The sequence below is a fragment of the Aphis gossypii genome, chromosome 3 (assembly GCF_020184175.1).
Source record: "Aphis gossypii isolate Hap1 chromosome 3, ASM2018417v2, whole genome shotgun sequence".
Taxonomy (NCBI): Eukaryota; Metazoa; Arthropoda; class Insecta; order Hemiptera; family Aphididae; genus Aphis; species Aphis gossypii.
Window position 1 is genome coordinate 47,071,381 of NC_065532.1, and position 21,931 is coordinate 47,093,311.

Consider the following 21,931-nt stretch of genomic DNA (forward strand, 5'->3'; position numbering starts at 1 on the left):
ACCATACTTTCAGATTTATAAATATAAATATAAGTTTCATTTTCATTAAGCATTAATTATAACTGACAATACTTATGTAAAAATTGAAACATGAAATACTGAAAATAATTACCCATAAGAATTAATTTTTATATCAAGTAAATAAAAATATAATTTAAATAGCTTATATAAACACTTGGTCAATTGACTTCATAGTTAATACTTTTAATTTATATTACTTACAGGTGAATAGTATTATTAATTGAAATATAAACAAGCAATATAGAAAAAGAGACAATTAAGATATTTATAAGAAATTATCATTAATTGAAGAATTAGTCATTAGATATATACTTATATAATTATAGGACTTATTAATAATTATAAACACTATGTTCATTACAAACAATTATGTGATTTTTAAAAAAAAATAGTTATTTCCAAAACTGTTGAAAGAAAACGGACAACAGAGTATTTAACAAACAAACATTAATGGTAAATAGGTAATAATTTACTTTTACCAAACATTAATCATACATCAAAAATAACTTAACTTTTACATAGTTTACAAATGAAAAAAAAATTCAACTATTGCTTCACACAAAACATTTGCTTAGGTCCAATATGAGGCAAATCACATTGAACTAGGTTTACTATTTTCTTACCAAATGTTACCCAACCAAAAACTATAGTTAAATATGATAATAAACTTTCATAAATAATAAATTAATAATAATAATAAAAAAAAAAATACAATGGCATAATATGCATAATAGCCAACTTATTGTTAGGGATCTCTCCATTATTATTTAACTGTTAGTTGACTTTTTTTTAATTTAAAATGATTTCATGTAGAAAATACAAACTTAATGTTATTATATAATTGATATTATTTTTTGAAAATGTATTATATATTAAACTTTACAACTTATTAAAGCAATAAAAGTAAAATTATACATACATAGATAATATAATATATGCTTATTGTGTATGTACATAAATAAGATTAAATTAGTACTTGGCTGAATCCATCAGTGTTGCAGGCAATGTTGATGGTGACGTTGGATTGGGCAAGGGAATTTGTGATCCGGTTGGTATACTACCACTATTAACTATATTAGATGATAGTGGCACAATTGGCTTAACAAAACGTTCACTGACTGGACGCCCCAACGATAGGGTTCGAGATTGATTAATCTGTATATAATGAAATAAATAATAAGTAACCTTATCATTTTTAAATCTCAATAAAAAAAAAAACAGAACTATATTGACTTACCACTTGAGTAGTAGGACATAAAGGTGTTGATGGTGCTCCTATGACGAGATTCGATGGTACAGCTTGGCCACAAACATAACATCGATTCGATTGTACAGTTTGACCACAAACATAACATCGATTCATATTGGCATAGCCCAATACCCCAATTTCGCCACGAAACACTCCTAAAATAATATAATATGATTGTATGTAATTTACTTTGTATAAATAAAATAAAATTATTAAAACGCATGTACAAAATTGATACTGAGAATAGCTTTGACACATTTAACTTTAATTTAGTAGTAATAGTATTAAGTAAATGCCTATTAAAATGTATGTAATATATAAATATTTCTATCTCATTATAAACTGTCTCTGCACTATAGGTTTTGTTTTTAATCAAAAAGCTATCTGCCCTCTACTTACACAACTCACGGATGGACAAAACACTTATCGTCTACACCTCCACCACCGCACTTCCTTTTTTTCTGTTCCGGTGATGCAGATACACTACCCGCTTCAGTTGTATCTATCGTACAATACAAAACAAGTAACAACATTTGAGCATACATCAGAACCCAGTAACATAAACAGTAGGCATTCACTTATTACATAAATATTTAAGCAAATTTAATTGATTGTTTTTAATTAAATATATAATGTATCAAACATTTATTACCTGGTGTTCCAGCATTGGATCCAGGACTGAGAGGCCTAGATTGGCTAGGAGATGGAGGAAATGGGAGTGGACTCGATGACGTTCGGCATCGATTTGAAGACATTTCATTATACTGACGTTCTTCTTCCATTTCTAAACTACTCTCAGATTCTGATAAATGCCGGCATAAAGCTGTACGTCTCTCTACTTCAAGTTGTAACTTTCTTTGTAATCGTAAATTGTCTTCACGCACTTGACGCTCTTCTTTTGCCATTTTTTCCATTTTTTTGGAATCTAAAAAGTACACCATTTCAATTAAAATATAAGTAACAACATTTATAAAAAAAGATTATTGTTAATCATATATAGTAGAGCCTCAATTACTTTATATATCGTTGTTAAATAATACTACCCATAGTTATGGATTCTATAAATACTTATAGAACTTACTATATAAACTTTACAAGAAATTTGATGAAATGATTAAAACTATTTCTACATTATCTGAGAATAATAAATTACTAAGAGAGAAGGTAGTTACTTGAAAGAAAATTAGAAACTTGTGAAAATAATACCTCTACTTTGCACAACCTAGGGTTCCGCGAAGATCATTTCAGAGTTCCCCAAAACTTAATTACTTTTTTTCAAATTGTTCAAAAACCTTACTAAAGATTAGTGACTAGCAGGGAAAAATGTTTTACGTGTAACAACTATTGAAACAAAGTAGAGTATAACTCTCAAACGGTAATAACTTATTAATGAAAGTTTAATATAAGTAGCTAAAAATCTAAAAAAAACAAAAAAATTTCTATCATCAATTTCTCTTGTCTCGGTACACCAAATCCAATTACTTCAAATAAACCTCGTCCAATAAAAATTTAATTATCTAATGCTATAGAAGTATTTGAAATACACTGTCCTCAATCCATATCCACAGTGGTCACATTCTTAAAGTTTCTGATCGTACTTCAATGCAACAAAATCATATGAGTAAATTGAGAGAAGAAATACAGAAGCAAAGAGCTGGAGTTAAAAATAATCTGATAATAAAATATAATTAAGGTATTTTCGATATTATTAGTAAAAATCAAACACATTTTTTTTTGAATAAATCTTGAATGAATCTAACATCTATTATCAAAGAGTTCGAAGAAACAACAATAAAATTTCTAATTTAAAAATATAATCATCTAATTCACTTTATGATTTATTTATATTCACGGAAACATGGTTTATGGAAAATATTGTTACATCTGAACTGGGTTAGCAGGAATATGAAGTATACAGATATGACAGAAACCCACAAACCATATTTCTTATCTAAAATCAAAACCTATACTGTACTCAAAATAATTTTTTTAGATATTTATAGTACAAATGCCATTTTGAAAGCGTTCTTCATTCAGAATATGATATTACCTATTGTTTTTTTTTAGAATAATGTCTAGATAAATAATAAATCATTATTTTATTCTACGTTAATTAATAAAAAATGTTATATACTCTGGCAAATGTACTTATGACCACAGGAAATTCAATTCATAATTTAGATATATTTAACACTACTTTAAGCAATTTGTCAAATATCTTACCCAGTTAATAATATTTACTAGCTTACTTTATTTCATTATGTTCATAATTTATTAATAATAGTTAAGTATTTTGTCTAATCTATTGTAATCCATAACTCATTATAATAATTATTTTTATTCTTGTTTTTATCCTTTTTTTGTATAATAATTAAATGTTCAATTAATTTCATTATTTAGTTTTAATAGATTTTGAATAATTCTTTCATTGTGTTCATATAAGCTGTCACTTAACACTGCCAATTTATTACTTTGAAATTGGAAATTAACTTACATAAATAAAAATTATTATTATTATTATTATAAACAAAATCAAACAAATTAATCCTGGTTATTTTTCAATGTTGACTATATGTATTTTTGTAGTTACTTCAATATGTACATATAACAATAGTTTATAATAAATAAATAGACTCTATTATCATATGGCCACACTTCCGAAAGATTTGTAAAGATGTACACACATATAATATAATATCTATTAATCACATTTATCAATTATTAAATAACAAATAATTTATTTCAAATATATATAACAGCAAGAGGTTAAATGACCTTAAGAACAACTAATAGCATTAAAACACAGTCAACGCATTATCATAATATCTTTAAAATCCAAACTTTAGATGTAAAGAATAGAATAAAATCTATTTTTATGAACTTACTTTCTTTTTTAGAAACATCAAGTTGGTGTCGCAATCTGGTAACTTCTCCACGCAAATGTTGTAAATGTGCACTTATATTTGTTGCCATTTCACCTTTATTTGGCCCTACTTGATCTCTAAGTAATACTGGATCAGAAACAGGTTGATCCAATTTTATTTGTAATTGTCTAATCAAAATTCAAATTTAGGTTGTTAAAAAAATGAATATTAACTTAAATAAATATTTTACCTTTTTTCTGCTTCTAATTTATCCATACGTTTCCATAGTTTATTTACCAAAGCTTCTTGTTCTTGTTCCAATGTATTTTCTAAGTCAACCTTTTCACGCCGTAATTGCTCTAAGGTTGTTTGCTTTGTAAGAGTTTCTGCTTCTAGTTTTTCAATTTTACGCATAAGCCGATTAACTAAACATTCTTGTTCCTGTTCTAGAGTCTGTTCTAATTTACATTTCTCTTGTCGTAACTGTAACCAATTTAAACAATGTAATAATTGAAAAATTAATTAAAAAAATATTCTTGAGTTTTATTAACCATACTAACCTGAGTTAATTTTCGGGACAGATCATTTGTCAAACATTCTTCTTCTTGTTCATAATGATGAGCTAAAGTTTCCTTTTCTTTTTTTAAAGCTTGAATTTTTTTTAGGAGGGTATTACTAATAAACTCTTCTTCTTGTTCTGCTCTAACTTGCTATAAAAAAAATATACAAATAATTTCATCATGTAGTATATAATTCAAATTCTCTAACATATCATAAATACACAGTTTAAGTAATTATTATTCAATAAAATAATAATATTAAGTTTAAAATGATATAATGTCTTGTAAAGTCAGCATTATCCAAGCTTTTCAAATTTTTCCAATGTATTAATTTATATCATGATACAGTTATGCACACCAAAATTGATGTATAGAAATTTAGGACATTGTCTTATCTTTTATATTAAGCATAACAAGATTTATAAATAGGTACATATAAATTAAATATTATTGGTTAATATGTGCATAACTAAAAAATGGATGGACTAACTGGGCTCATTTTTTTTTTTTTATGCTCATAAGAATCCAAATGAAATTCTTACGGAAAGAAAAATTGGAAAAGTTGTACAGAAAATTTAAAAATATTGAAAACATTCAGTTTTTTCAAAAAGATTTTTGTATGAACTCGCTACCACATAAGTGTACTTCCTGAAAAAAATATACACATAGAATACCAATGATAACAATACTCTGAACCACTCAAAAACAATATCTGTTGAATCAGCTAGTAATTTAAATAAAAATAAACTGCTAACTATTATCCTAAACACAATTAACAGATGATTATTGAAATAAGTCTATAAATAAAGTATAACATGAAAATAACCAAATATTTAGATCTTAAAATACAACAGAATCATAGTTCATCTTTAATTCATAATTCAAAAAATGAAAAAGAAATTTAGATATTGATTTTAATATTATTATATCAGATTTAAAATGGTTTGTGATCTATTTAATTGAAATTATATTTCCAACATAGAATACATAATAAATTAAACCAATTATCAAAAACCAGAGTAGAAAATGTAAGATAAGGAAATTCATTTAACAGATATTCTCATAACTAACAAATAAAAAATACCTACTAAAAATGAAAAATCACTAATCAGACATTTACTTAATTCAAACATAATTTTATTATTTCACTGTTAGAAAAAAAATAGCTTGGTACTTACAATATAAACTGATGTTTCACGCAGTCGTTTGCATTCTTCGTCCATTGCTTTCATTTTTAACTTGTAGGTTTCTAACTCTACCTTAAGTACACGATTTTGCTGCTGCAGTGAATCGATTCGCTTTTGCATCTGTTCCCTTGTGATCGGCGATGGAGGCATCATGATCGGTCCACCGTCGATAGACGATGAATCACTTTCACTGGCACTGTCCGCCATCGTTGTGGAAAAAAACCTGGGGGTGTTGGAAAACAGAAAAATAAATGAAAATTTTGATAACCAACTTTTATTTGGACAGTCAAATTGCCAAGTTCGAATGCGACTACCGCGCGTACCGCACGGACGACACCCTCTGACAGAGATTTTAAACGCAAACGTTTCATGTCAACATACCGGAAATATTAGGAATTATGTCCGGCTGTCCAAATGATTATCGACGATAACGACTCGGCGATGAACACCGAGTTTTCTGGGAATTGTTGATGAAAAATATCAAGAAAAAAACAAGTATTAACGCGAAATACGAATAACTTGGGTCTACAAAACGAAAATAATAAAAAGAACTTTTAACAGTATAGTCAAATTCGGAAATCTGTACATAACCTTAAATCGTCGGAAAACGCTCATTGTGTGGCTGCACTGCAATTTTCTTCCAGTGACGTTACTTTGGAGTTTGGAGTTGACAATGTATGGAGGATGTTTCGAGTTACCCCCATAGGCCATAGCCCATATGATGGGGAAATTTGAAAAACACTCGACATTTATCGTCATAAGCCAGGAATTTAAACTGTTTAGTTTCATTTTAGTAAATTCGTTAATTTATTTATTATTATCAAAATTATTATATAATTTATTGATTTGACGATTAACCCGCACCAAAAGCGCTAATAAAATTTTCCTACAATATTTTACGTTCAGTTTAACAATTAGGTAACCAATAATCAAACAGCTATCACTCAATGGCTAACCTAGCATAAACAATAAAACACATATCAAAATATCGTTTTTATTGAATACTTTTCGAATATTTAAGTTCTCTGTATACTTATTTATAATCATTGTTTCGACTTTCTTGCGTTATTCGTACATACAGATTACTGTACTATCTATGAGTAATAAATTATATCAAAATATTCAATAAGTAATTAAAAATATGATTTTCAACTATTTTCTATTACATCAATTTTTATAACGTATTTACATTTAGGAAGTGATGAAAATTATAACATTTAAGTCATGTAATAACTAGGTACCTAATCACATTTTATGCACACTCACAGACATGTAGAAGGTATCGTGCCATCGTGGATAACATTATTAAATCATTGTTCATTTTTAATAATAGCTAGTACATTCTCTTCAAATTAAATACCGAATCAATATTTATTGTTATTCCATATTTCAAAATATGAGAAGATATTTTACATAAAACGATATCTGTGTTTAAAAGTTTTAGTATTTAATGTTTATATTTTCATGTCGTTTTTAATTAAGAATCTTGATATAGGTAGTTTCTTTTTAAATAGGTACCAATAAAAAATATTACAGATCACATGATAGCAATATAATCTTTCAAGACTTAAATATCATTAAAATTCCATTAGAAGTTAGATCACAGAATCAGAACTTAATCTGTGGTTAGATGTAAGACAAGACACTTGCCACAAAAAATTATGCATATGTATAATTCTTATAATTTTTAAATCACTTTAAGGCTACTTAGCTTATGAATATTTTTTTATTAAATTTTCAAGTAGTTTGACAGCCAAAAAAATTTTTATCAATATTTATAGATAAAAAAAAACAAATATTTCAAATTGCTATAAATAGCGTTAAAAAAGCAAATTATTTTTAAAATATAATCATGTAAAGAAAATGCGAATCTAAATAACTGGTGAAATACTAAAATGTCCAAGTATATCTACGGACTACGACTTATACTTTTTGAATAATAACAAATGTTTAAATTAATCATTTAAGGACAGATCGTTATCGTTACCTGCGCAATTTCGTAAAAAATAAAAATTCAAACGCTCAACTTTCCTATAATGAGGATTCAATTTTTCTCTATAGCCATTTGAAGGAAAACTTTTGAAAAACTTAGTGTTGAATTTTTTAATTCTTAAATAGGTATAAACATAAATTAATTATGAATTTCAACTACAAAATTACTAAGCAATAAACAAGTCAAGTATTTACAAGTCTTTTAAATTTTCTCAATTTTGACATATTTCTTAGAAATTTGAACTTTTAAAGGGGTGCCATAAATTTTTTCTTAACCTACCTACTCTATATGTGTCAGATTGTCAGCCGATTAGAACGATGAACCATGAACGTTATTGCAGACTAATAATAATATAAACAACATTGTACTCGTTGTCCAGGCGGTGTCGGTTTTTTTATATTATGTATTAATGTAACGCGTATCTTATACCTAATAGTAATTTTTATTGAAGAATGAGAGTTTGACATTTTGACAACCGTCCCTCCTCCCTTGAGGTTAGATTGAAACCGCCACTGTGTCCGGAGATTTTCCACGGTGTCGGACAATAGATATTCCGATCTAGTTGATTCGCAATCGTAAATTATTCGAGACGTTTACATTATATACATCTGCACAGCACACAAGGCGATATAAAATGGAGTCTACAGATATGACTACCGACAAAAACATAAGAACAATTCTTCAAGATCTAATAAACGAAATTATAGCGACCGCGGTTGAAACAGTACGAGAAGAAAATACCGCTATCGAGGTCCGAGGAAGACACCGCGATTGATAGTGCGGTCACAAAAGTATAGTGGTAGAATTGCTTCAGTCGGCGTACCTACCAATCGTCGCCTGGCGGCGAAGACGCTCCGGAAGGATCGCCAACGTACATCGTCGTCGTCGATGATTCCCATACCAAGGTCCAAGACTGTTCAAGACGATGTCTGCTGTCGACGAGGACGGTCTACGTTGGCGATCTTTCCGGCGCATCTCCGCCGACAGAAGAAATTCTACCACTATACTTCTACGACCACGCTATCAATCGAGGTTTCTTCCTTAACACGCTGGTCGGATGATGGCTGGATCCCGGCATGACAGCGGCCCCACAAGAACTCGTTCCACACCAACGACGAAGACGTCTTGCCACGGTGTGGCGGAGAGTGAAGCGCTTTTTTTTTGTGCGGATGTTGCGCTCCGCGAAGAGAATAGGATCCGCCGGACCTACGACCTTCGACCACTCATTTCCCTCCCTTGGCAGAAGACTTCGGGCAGGACGATGGCGACAATATAGGACTCTTCAGAGGATAATATATATATAGGAGAAAGTGCACGACGGTATGTGTTACCGGCGCACTCATTTTCCGAACCTAAGTACCTAACCCTGCGTGGAACGACGAGTTCGTGGATCGTCGTGAGCTGGGCTGCCGACGCGCTCAACTCTCTTAGCGGTTGTGCGGGCAGTGGGCACCCAGTTTTCTCGGATCTCGCGAGATGATGGATACGACGACGACGACGACACGGCAGCTGGTATCGTAAAATATATACTGACTTTGGTCAATGACGATTTCGACACTCGACGATGGCGGCAGTGTAGTTGATCGCGATTAATAACGATGACTACGGCGCGGACACTCGATTCACGGGACAAGCTTTTATAATATATAAAATATTATATTATATAATATATTCGTCCTGCCCGAAGTTTTTGTTTTTTTTTTATTAATTATTGACTATTGTTCTAAAAGCCACCGTGGCAACTTTTTTATATAGAGCGAATTAAAAATTGGTTTTTTTTCTTCTAAATTTTGTATCATATTGTACCATCCATCCATGATTTTTTGTAATTAGTTAAAAATGTTAATAAAATAAAATATTTTTATGAAAAAAAATGTATTCTTTTTTACTATAAATTTAACTAGTTTAATTTTTACGTACATTCATTATTACTTATAAGTTATAAGTTATTAGTTATTACTGATTTTAAAGAACGATATAATATGTTTCTTTACCAATTTTTTTTTTAAATATAAAACTAATTTAATAAGTATTGAATTATTTTAGTAGTAAAAATTATTATTTTATTGTATTAAATATTAATTTAAACTAACTTCAACTATGATTGTGATCAGTTTTTTTTTTAAATTATTGCAGTCTATATAAATTTAAAGTACTAAAGATATTTTAAAAATATTGGTAGTTATAGGGACTGCCGATAGAAGTGAAAACTTAGAACTTTTAGCATTAAAATTTGAAATTTCATAATGTTTGAATTAAAAATTATCAACATCTTTTCATATTTTCAAATATTTAATATTTGTCATGGTCATAACTTACTTAAAAATTAAATATTGTAATAACCTAAAGAGAGAACATAGATAATGTACTTACCTAAAAATTTGATAATAGATCAATTCATTCAAATATTAAAACTAAAAATACACTATATAATACACTAATGAAACTGGTGAACTAAAATTTGCTGTCATACGCAGCTACGGCGTCCTCTTAATATTTTTGCATCCTTATTAAACATAGGTATTATACCCATTTAATTTAAATCTCAACAAAAGTCACTTGCTAAGTTCATATAAACCTTCCTAGACCTATGTAGTCATTGTAGTCTGATAATAAGTAGAGATTCTAAGGTTGGGGGCAATCCAGATCATGGACAATAATATTGTTCCCCAAGTTCTTTGGGTTCACTGCCAGGTGACTGTGCCTGTCCTAATACATATTGACCTCCCTTTGGCTAGCCTAAGAAAAAATACCTGGTGGTGCTACAGACTACCAGACGTGGATACTTAAATGTGAAATTTTAAGCTTAATAAATAAATAGGGCTGTACATGATGGAGGATCAGAATTATAGTAACGAGTGACAAGTGATTGATTTTTATTATATCACTTACATTATATAACATTGGAATTTGTGTTATTTATTGACTTTTGAGCATCATAATTTTACCATAACTATTTCTCACTCATAGAGAATTTCTTTCACCATTTTAAAATTAATTACATTAGATAAATGTTAACAATCAATACTCAGTAGTCAATTTTAATGTATATAAATGATTAAAGAAATAAACCAATGTAATAGGTAGTGATAGCTTAAATAATAACAAGGTGAGAAAATATTTCACCGCACAACCAAAGACAAGTTAAATTAATGGATGTGTTTAATATAAACAATTAAAATAGTTGTTCAAATCGGAGACATAATTCATCAGCCATCTCGTTACTTTTCTGTTGTATAATTGCATGATTTTATTTTAAACTATATTTAAATTAATACAAGTAAACAAACTGCTTCATTTTATTTATGTTATCTAGTTTTTTAAGTATTCAAAAAAATATAATAATGAAAAAATATTATATTTTTTGGCATGATACCTAACATGATTTAAAATTAATTTCAATTATTTTATTGCACTAAAATTTGTTGAACATAAAAATAATTATAAATTTTTATTCAATCAAAATCAAAATAGATATTAGAAAGTATAAAGAACATTTTCATTAATATAATTTTTGTGTGAATGGTTTAAGAAACATGTGCAACGCCTTATATTAATTATTTGTTCAGTCAAACTTAACGTTTTAAATACATGTATATTTTGTTAAAACAATCACTTTAGATTTGTTATTAATTTAAATGCTTTATATAACAAACAATAAAAAAATATAATAAAATAATAAATTAGGGAATGTTATTTTTTACAGTTAAATTAACTTCACATTAATTTAATTCACACAAAAATTTGCTTGATAGCATATGCTAAGATAGCCAATATCAAAGCTGCCCAAGTTAAATAAATGAACATATTATTTGGCGATGAAATACTTGCATCTTGCGGTGGACTACTATCAATGTCTGGCAGTGTTTCATAATATGAATGCCGTCCTTTAAACACATAAATGTAATGTTAAAAATGATTGTGTTTCAAATGGTAAATGGTAAATATTATATTATATCAAATTTACTGATATGTAAAGAAAAGCACAAATGTAGATTTTCTTTAATCAGAGAATTAAAAAAAAACTGTTATTAACTTAACCTTTTTCCAACACATCATACAACTCCATTTTGTCTTCAGGAAGATTCAATATTTCTCCAGCCACACTTAGTGCTTCTTGAGAAGTTTCACCAGGAAATACATAATCACTGAATGCAAATCTAGAACCTTCAGTTTTTAAAATTAATATTCGACGTGGAGTTTCATGTACTATATTTGCATCTCCATCTGAAATTTAAAAATATTGTATTCATATGACATATTAATATGTTTAACTATTTTTAAATATATATTTATAAGAACCTTCTTCTTCAAGAGATTCCTCTTCAACCATTGATTCCAAATGCATTTTTAAACGAGTTGCAAATGTTTGCATGGCATCCTCATGAATAGCCTAAAATAATAAAATTTTAATTAAAGCTTAAATGATGAAGAATTGATAAACATTAGAAATAAGTACATGTTAACAAACTATAAAATAAATAATTTGAAATTGTATTAAATAATAAATTAATAATTTTAATTAATTTAATATTAGGCATAAATATCCAAAATTTTTGTTTAGACTGAAATTGGGAGAATCACTTCATATTTTGAATTTTCTAGATACAGTCGAATCTCAATAACTCAAACCTTGATAATTCAACATTTTTTTTATTCCAAGGGAAGTCCTATACACTCAATGCAATATTTTAACTCAAAAAATACACAAGTCGAATTCATTTTTACCTCTTTTGATATTTGAGTTATCGAGACTCAACTTACTATATGATAATATATGGTTAGCACAAAATACTAAACTTTAAATTAGGGAACTAGGCAGAAATTTAGACAACTAAGTTCCCTCTATTTGTGATAATGGTAAACAGTGTTAATAAAATTAATTTTAACTAAAACTTAAATGTTAAATAATTTTAAGATATTCAAAAAATATGCTACTAAAAATAGTACTTCCTATTCTATAATAGTTAAATTTTATAATTTTATAGCCAATAAACTTAATTAACTTAATCGTATAACTTTTTTCAATATTCTGCTTTGAATTTGTTACCATACATCTTATATAGATATTAATAACATTATATTGTAAATAGATACAGATAATAATTCTTTAGTATTCAAATAATACTAAAACTAAATAATATTATATCAAATGTTGATCAAGTTAGTAAACATAAAAAATAAAATATAATCATACCTTTATGGCGTCTTTAATTGTACCATTGCGATTAAATGGTACCACTACACTGCATAAGCCAGACATCGAAATTTTTCCCTTTCCTCGTTTTACAGTAAGTGAAGCATTTTTACATTCCTTACCCAAATCAACCTAAAATATTACAAAGACTTGTTATTAATTTTTAAGGAAGCTAAACATGTACAAATATTAAGTATGAAACAAACCTCTCGGTAAAATTCAACCTTAACAGCATTTTTCAATACATTATCAATTTCATCACACTCAAAATCTTTAAAGGTTTTATTTTCATCACATACACGCCCATTAAAAGTACAAACTGATTGATTTAATACAGATTCAAATTTATCTAATAAACTCTAAAAAAATTATAAAAACATATAAATTACATATAACTTAATACTGTTTATTATCAAAATATGTAAAAAAATAAATAAATAATAAATAAATACATACATCACGAATAGAAAATAAAGCTTTTGGTCCACCACCTACATTTAGTCTATCTAATGTTCCAAAGTTAAATGTTCCTATAAGCGTAATCCAATCATTTTTAAATGATCCAAAAACTGAATCTACAGCTTTATAAGTTGTTTTTTCAGGACCTTTTACACGGCTAAAATCAACTGAGTAACAATATGATCTAAAAATAAACACATATATATTATAATATATGAATATGTATGAATTTAAATAGCTAATGGATTAATAATATTTCATTTACTTTTTATTGACAGTTGAATAGTTTAATATTAAATAATTCCATGTTTCATTGGCTTTTTTGTACAATAAACTTTCATTTAATTCATTATTGAATTCATGAAAATCAATATCAATTGGTTGAATACTTTTTAAATCTTGTGGAACAATAAAAAATAAACCAAGTACATGTGAACCTCCTGGTAATAAAGTTGCTACCTACATTATAATTCATAAATACATAAAATATTTAGTTACTTAAAAGTAAATACTATATTTGAATCTTTCAATAATATTTAGAAGCATTACTTCTAATGACTTTTGGAATATTGTATCACTATTGGCTAAAAGATCAGAAAGAGTTTTGAAAGACAGAACATCAATTTTATTGTTTTCTATGTCATCATTCCATACGGTCATTGCTGATAAATGCACTATATGATAGTTGTTACCTATGACCTAATTAAAAAAATTATGATATTATGAAAAAAGCAATAAAAAAACAATTGAAAAAACCACAACTTAAATATTTAATTACTTACTTGTCCAATAATTACTCCTGGAATGAACAACTGTCCTTTAACTAAGCTTTTTAGATATTTATCTAAATGTTCTTCAATAAATACTTTGGTAGTCATTTTAAAACTGATGAATACAATCGGTCGTAATTCTTCAAAATTCTAAACCATCAATATTTATTAAATATTAATATCAATAAATATCATTGTAATATAGTATCTATTTTTTACAAATATGTTAAATGCTGAAGTAAAAATCTTGCTATATTGAGTAAAGTATAAACAATTTTTACACAAGTATAAAGAAATGATAATAGTTGGGTAATGATGAATGTAATTTTGATCTTGTTTAAAAGATATAGTTAAGTTTTGGATATTTTAAATCAACATATTATTCTACATTTAAACATTTACTAGCATTTAATTTAATTTATTATGTTCACTAGTATATTATAAAATGTTATTCAATAATCGATATAGGTAGTAAGTAAACTGATTTAAGTCATTTAAGATGTTTTTACCTTACAGTAAAAAGTAATAACATACCTATAATCTATATTATCTATTCACATTTCACTAAGTATGTTTTGTGCTAGTGCAGTGTCCTGGTGATAGTTGTATAGCTAAAGCACTGGAAACCCGGACAGCTGCTAGTAAGTAGTAACGTGGGATAAGTAATAACTACTATAGGGAATTGGGAAAGTAAAATTATGAAATAAAATGTGTATAACAAATACTAAAATATGCAAATATGATAAGTGATAGTGGCATAGACATGATAGTCTACCGAGGATTTGTGGTCCGTGGTAATAACACAGAATAACTGAACACGTAAATGAAAAAAATTGATAAAGGTTTGAATGATGTGTAAATATCACGAATAAATAAATAAATAAATAGTTCGAGGTAAATATAATATCTATTATATACTAGTATATTATAAATTGTGTGGATTTACACAAAATTGTTAAAAATAAATATAGGTAGCTACAAATCAATAACTTTATGATATGAAATGTAATGTTATCATAGATGTGTAAAATAAATTTGTCACTTATACATTTATACCACAAACTAAGGATCTTAGATTTTTGTAATATGTTTCTATTTTATAGCTAACAAAGATTAAGATGAAATATTTGAAATGTGTACCAACAACTTTACGCTTGGCTATTAGTCATTACTCATCAAATAGTCATTACTCATTAGTGATTAGGTACTGATAATAGCTAGTCACCATTCTTTTAAATTTCAAAAATCATTATTTTGTACAATCATAAAAAAAATGTAAAATCATTCATCATTTTTTAGTCAACTTTTGCGGTTTTTAAAAAAAATTTAATATAAATTTGTTATTTATCTGCTATCAATTATTATAAATTATACAACAGACATACTAAAATATTAGGAATTTTATACCTTACCTATATTTAATAATTAGTAATTAGTAATTACACACCTAACTACCTAAGAAGGTTACTAATTATAATTTAATTTTTGATTGTTTAATATTTTATCACGATAAGTTTTACTCTTTTTTTAATGATGACTAAAATTTAATTTTATATTATTATAATAATATAAATTATAAGAACAATATAAATATAAGAATAATATAAGAATAATATAATAATATAATAAATATAAGAATAATATAAAATTATAAGAACTAAGAAGAATGCATTTTTCGATTTATAAAATAATAATTATTGAACAAACAGTTTGTATAACATACCTTGACAATAATTACTAATTGTTTAATTGTTTAAATTATTTCTTCGCGCCACAGGTTTTTTTTCTATCAGCTAATCGTATTGTTGTTAAAAAATTTCAAAAGTCATAAGTGATAGCCGATAGGTACCATAGAATAAAATAAATTACGGTGGCGGCCCAGCTCCTATTTTTCATAAAAACTCGTACCTACCTACTAAACATTTCTTCATTATAATGATATGATAAGTGACGTGAAGAGCCAAGCCTTCACTACTTCCTCTATACACCACTTACATATAGCATTATAATCATTTTTTACAAAATATCAACAATTTTTTTAGTTGATAATAATTATTTTTTTAATCAAATTGCAAATTATAAATGCCCATTATTATTTGAAAACTACCAGTTTATTATTATTTTAGAAATTAAGAAAATATATTTATGAATTAATATAAACCTAAAAATAATAGACACTATTACAAAATTTAATTTATAGTTATATTTGATTCCTCGTAAGCTGTCATGCTTAGACATGCTTCTTGGAAAACACTCTCTTATACCTTTGTTGTTGTATGGCTCACTAGTGAACTTTATTATATGCCTTTTTGACAGAAAATCACTTTTATAACAGCTGGATGAGCAGTGGCGGTTATAATGTATCTAAAAAGGTGCTTAGGTATCCCTTTCATGGATAATTAAATGTATTCGCACATAGTATGTATGAAGCAAATACATTTTTAAGCTCAAGTTTTTGTATGGCCTATTCTAAAAATGAAATCAAAAACCATATTAAAATAAACTTTAAATGTTGGTACCTATTGGCTAAAAAGGCTAAAAAGTTTTTTTTTGAAATATATATGTTTTGCATTCGAATGCTGAAATACTAGTACGGGGTGCTAGTTCTTTTAAGTAAGCATCTGTTCAATTTTTCGAAATACAGTACAATGACACATCTTAGTAAAAAATTTCAAGTAGATAATTAATATTTTAAAATTATTATACGCGACAAAATAATTAAAATCGTTATTTTTTCCGATTTGAACTTAAATATATTTAAATGTAAAAAAAAAACCTTTTCTTATATATTTTAGAATTTTATATAGTTACACTGTTACAGTATATAAACTCCTTAAAAAAAACCATTTATTAAATATTTAATTATTAATCAAAAAAATTAAACAAAATTATTTGGAGAATTGTTGTGGTTTAGTCATGGAGCTTCAAATGCTATTAATAAAAATCGTTTGAATATTATATTTTTAAAAAGTAGATATATTAAAAATGAACCTTGTGTTAAATTTTCAAGCTTTTTGACCAAATAAAAAATTTTTTATCGATATATTTAAAAAAAAATTCAGAAAATTTCTTTGATTTCAAATGTCTATAAACAGCTCTAAAATTGTCAAAATATTTAAAATATATATGCTATAACACCATAAGTCACTGAACTGTATACATGTGACAATATTACGAGAAATGTTTGCGTAAGTATAAAACATTATATGAGTTATGATGAATATTGTATTAAATTTTATAATCTAAAATTTTAAAATATAAAAAGCAACATTTATTATGAATTTCTAACTACAACATAATTTGCAAATTATAAGAATTTTGATAATATTCGTCAACATTTTTACATCAAACTCCAAAAAAATAATGTTACAATGTATAATTTATATTTTTAAAATAGAATATAAACAATTTATAAGAAACCTCTCATTAAAATTTCATGGTTTTTAACCTGCAAAGAAAAATTTCTTTATCGACAGAAATCGAAAAATTTAAATGTTCTCATGTCTATAAATACTTCAAAAATGGTCGAAAAAAATATAATTTTGGTTATGTTATAAGTATTTAAAATCTTTAACTATATATAAATAATAAGTGGAAATTTCAAGTATCTACGAACTACGCCAACTACGGACTACGATTATTTGTTTTTGAGTACGTCGAAAAATAATTGATTTAAAGACTACGACAGTCATAAAAAAATCAACATTGCAAAAGCAATACATTCACAACTCCGGTCGAATACTATTAATAACCATTTAACTTGTACAAGTACAATTGTTAAATTTTTAAGTTAAAAATTACTCCAAAAATGATTTTATATAAAAAAAAAAACTCATGAACATTTTTAATTTAACAATTTTTTGTGTTATACGTGTAATAAGATAAGTTATTATACAGTTTTTTTTTAAAAAAGAGCCAAAATTTGAATCTAAATATAGAGATTTGTAAGAGGATTTATCACAAATATTATTATCAAAGCAATGTAATTTATAAAAACCACTAGATAGCACTATAGACAATAACATGTATAAATGTCTAAAATATTTAAATTTAAATATTGTAGACATTTTTAAATTCTCTCAATTTTAGAAGATGATTCTCTAAAACTTAAAAATTTGTTAAATACTACATTAAGGGCTATAACAATTAAAATCTATTGTAGACTATTTTTTTGTAATTTTCTCGAAAGAGGAAGTGATTTTGTTAATATACAACTAATAATGGTCAATTCAACACTAAGGTTTTATTTGATTTCCGTAATAAATTATTAAGAGCTAAAAACAAATTTTACAAATGTCAAGAATGATGTACGCGAGACAGTGTAATATTTGTATGTTCATTTTTTTGCGGATTAAATAATTAATTGTTAAAACAGATAAATTTAAAAATAAAAATATATATTTACGGTGATTGGATGATTAATAATAATTCTAGCATTTTCATATTATGTAGTAGCCAATAGGTATATAACTAATAATAATAATGTTTCGATTTATATATAGTACATTAGTTAAACAACTAGTAAATACATATTTTGTATAACGGATGTTTAAAATGTATTGTTTAACGAAAGTGATTATTTGTACATTTGTAAAATAATTATAAATTAGTATAATATTTTCACTTAATATTTGTACTTATTAGACAGATCATAAAGTATGTGCAAATTTGCAATATTATGTCATATCAGTCTGTATTTATTAGAGTTTAAATACCTATATATTACTACAATGAAAACATATTTTATTTTAACTTTAATATGCCGCGCATTACAATAAAATATAATATATAAAAATATAATGTAAAATAATGAAAGCATTTTGCTGCCAATAGCGATTAGTTTAAAACGCATATGCATTAGCTGATAACACGAAAACAGTAATTAAAATAGTATTATATTCAAAGTGACGCACACGAAAATTATATATAACAATATTCATAAATTATAATATATATTTAACACATTCATCATGATTAAAATGTATTTTTCTTAGTTTGTTATGTCGTATAATATAGAATATTATTATTTGTGGGCAATAAAAAAAAAACATATAGTTCGTTATTTTTGTAAGTCTATAAGTACATATTTAAACATATACTTAATGTCCACACTCAGTGGGTGGAAGGGCTCTGCCATAATCGCTCACTGTAGAGTACCTATATAAAAGTTTTAACGACGTGGGTCTTAGAAATCGTGAATGGGAAAATGGAAAAATACGAACGTTAGGTAACGAAAATTTTTCGTCAAGAGGTATATTATAATATAGGTATTTTATAGGAAATCGAGGTCGGTCCAAAGCATCACCCTCATCTCCTCGACGAAAAACATTTCGCAGTGTCTATATAGACGTTCAAGTTCTTTTGGTCTATAATTGCGTAATAGCATAATAGTCGTACGTAAATGTGTCATCCGACATTTGGGAGATAACCTGCGGCAAATCCCGTGTCAGCTGTGCCCAAACCCACATTACAATAATAGCCATACAGAGTGCACTTATAATATTTTATATACTATATCCTAAGGTGCACTCGTGGTACACTGTTTAAACACGATATAATATAACGAAAATGAAGTATTTGACATATTATTATTTCTAAGACCAGGGCCCCCACATGGGGGGGGGGCTGATGGACCTTGAGTACAGGGGCCCGGCTATTTATATATAAATTTATATATAATATAATTTATTTATATATATATATTTAATATCCCGTGGTATAATAAAAAAATTAATATTTTTCCAAAAATTGTGATAGATGGTTAATTGTATTTTTGGAAGTCTTATAAAGGGCCCGGTCAAACATTTAGTACAGGGGCCCGAAATTGTATGTGGGGGCCCTGTCTAAGACCACGGTGTGTTTAAAGTTTAATCTCGATTTCAGAGCAAAATCGTCCATAACTCAGTGGCGAAACTGATAGTCCGCAGACGTCGCGTTGTGGGGGGGGGGAGGCACGGTAATTTGCGGTCTTCGGTTATAGAGTTATACTATTCGGTACAACAATATTTTAGGGGCGCGTTATTTATGTTTGCGGGGGCGCTCAATTTTTTTTGTTACAAAACTCCACAGTTATCAGAGACATAATATATTTCTATACGCCCCACGACATCCATATACGTTTTATTATAAATACACGTGCCGCGTAGTTATTATTTGTCATGCAGTTTACGTAAAAGTACACGACGATATCCATACGACTCGGTGTAATGTCGTGTGAGAATATCGTGAATATAACAATGCAATATACCTACGTGCGGAGTGCACGTACGTTATAAACATAATATAATATATAATATCATTTATGATATTATCGTTATAGTACGTTATTATTATACGGTGACGCGCGGCTGGCCGTGTGGGTGTGCGTGTTCCGTGTTCGGGGAGAGGGAGATTCGGGACGTCGATCGAAACGCTCGCGCGCAGAGCACCTTAGGTTGCACGTAAAATATATAAATATTTTATAATAATAATATTATAATATAATATTCTCTCCGTCGACACGACGAAAATAATAATAATAACATCGTACTCGCCGCGTACATGCGTACTATGTATAATATAATATAAGCGAGCGACGTCGGCCGTGCACGGCGCGGCGTGTAGCGACACGTCGAACGAGAAATAATAATAATAATGATAAATAATAACAATATTACAATATTATAGTAAAATAAATTGTAAATAATAATATTTAACAATAATATAGTACAGGTATATTATATTAGTTGTACAATATGTACAAAGTCACGGGCGCGCGCATTGGTCACCCCGCGCCGTCGGAGGCCGCGCGGAGTGTAATCGTGGGGCCCGCCCGCGGCGGCGGTCGAATAAAATACTACGACGATTTTCTCGCGGCGTAAACGTCGCAGGTACGATCGATAAGGTTCGGATTTGGTCCGTGTCCGCGCAACACGTCACTCTCCCGACCGTTTTACTATCATACCGTCGTCGAATCGCTATTACTACGTCACGAGCCCGCCGAACGGTCTGACCGTCAAACTCGTTTCGACCGCACCGAGTCGCTTATATCGCGGATATTCTCGTCGGCGGCTTCCGCGACGGTTCCAGCCGCGAAGCGGTCCGACGACTATAAAGTCCGCGGGGCGACGGAATATAATAATATAATATAGACAACCGACAAACCGCCGCCGCCGCCGCCCCGTCATCGATCACCCAGAGTCGCGCGAAAACCCGACGACAACAAAATAATTATAATATCGTTCACGGACATAATATTGTAATACGAAATTAGCCAGTTTTCTGGCGATATCGGCGTTTAAAATATAATGCGCATTATAATATTATTATATACGTCGAGAGTCGACGAACGATACTTTCGAAAGTCTCGTTTTGGAAGGGGCCTGGTTGTTTTAGGCGGTCATCGCGGGGAGGGGAGCGCGTTCTCCTCTCCGCGGGAAAACGGACGTTTGCGCGGGGCCGTGTCGATGTCAAAGCACACACGTGCAACGGCGGTCACATGACGATAATAATAATAATAATAATAATTTCATTTTATAGACAATATTATTATTAGACGTTTATGGTGGATCGCGAGTCCAGGGTGCAGCCGCGATCAACGTAGGGTTAATTGGAGGGGGGGGTGCTCGGGCCGCCGCGGCAGTAGCTATCAT

At 28.3% G+C, this 21,931-nt stretch overlaps 2 protein-coding genes across 3 annotated transcripts; both read right to left on the reverse strand.

Annotated features, from left to right (window-relative positions):
- Positions 1-468: 468 nt before the first annotated feature.
- On the reverse strand, positions 469-6,428 carry LOC114120890 (coiled-coil domain-containing protein 6). 2 transcript variants are annotated; one of them, XM_027982972.2, is made up of 8 exons: positions 6,263-6,428; positions 5,873-6,104; positions 4,695-4,844; positions 4,385-4,617; positions 4,156-4,322; positions 1,923-2,195; positions 1,259-1,425; positions 469-1,176 (listed from the first exon to the last, which is right to left on the reverse strand). In XM_027982972.2, exons 2-8 carry the CDS (start codon positions 6,086-6,088, stop codon positions 991-993), a joined length of 1,392 nt encoding a protein of 463 aa, XP_027838773.1. In that variant the 5' UTR covers positions 6,089-6,104; positions 6,263-6,428; the 3' UTR covers positions 469-990. The 2 variants fall into 2 exon arrangements, with proteins under 2 accessions (XP_027838773.1, XP_050060389.1); XM_050204432.1 differs by lacking the exons at positions 469-1,176; positions 6,263-6,428 and adding an exon at positions 1,670-1,772 and having other exon boundaries at positions 1,277-1,425.
- Positions 6,429-11,295: 4,867 nt separating this feature from the next.
- LOC114120938 (protein odr-4 homolog) lies at positions 11,296-15,088 on the reverse strand. The gene is made up of 10 exons (XM_027983042.2): positions 14,835-15,088; positions 14,313-14,450; positions 14,080-14,229; positions 13,796-13,989; positions 13,528-13,714; positions 13,278-13,430; positions 13,072-13,203; positions 12,177-12,267; positions 11,916-12,101; positions 11,296-11,761 (listed from the first exon to the last, which is right to left on the reverse strand). The coding sequence occupies exons 2-10, from the start codon at positions 14,406-14,408 to the stop codon at positions 11,607-11,609; spliced, it is 1,344 nt and encodes a 447-aa protein (XP_027838843.2). The 5' UTR covers positions 14,409-14,450; positions 14,835-15,088; the 3' UTR covers positions 11,296-11,606.
- Positions 15,089-21,931: the final 6,843 nt, after the last annotated feature.

Bases quoted from the DNA above. Each gene is read 5' to 3' on its own strand.
- LOC114120938 (XM_027983042.2), bottom strand. From the start codon at position 14,408: ATGACTACCAAAGTATTTATTGAAGAACATTTAGATAAATATCTAAAA. The intron at 13,990-14,079 runs GTAATGCTTCTA...ATTATAATGTAG, and splicing joins TATTCCAAAAGTCATTAGAA to GTAGCAACTTTATTACCAGG. The intron at 13,431-13,527 runs GTATGTATTTAT...TAATTTTTTTAG, and splicing joins CTTTATTTTCTATTCGTGAT to AGTTTATTAGATAAATTTGA.
- LOC114120890 (XM_027982972.2), bottom strand. From the start codon at position 6,088: ATGGCGGACAGTGCCAGTGAAAGTGATTCATCGTCTATCGACGGTGGA. The intron at 4,845-5,872 runs GTAAGTACCAAG...TTTTTTTTATAG, and splicing joins GTGAAACATCAGTTTATATT to CAAGTTAGAGCAGAACAAGA. The intron at 1,426-1,922 runs GTAATAAATGTT...ATATTATTTTAG, and splicing joins ATCCAATGCTGGAACACCAG to GAGTGTTTCGTGGCGAAATT.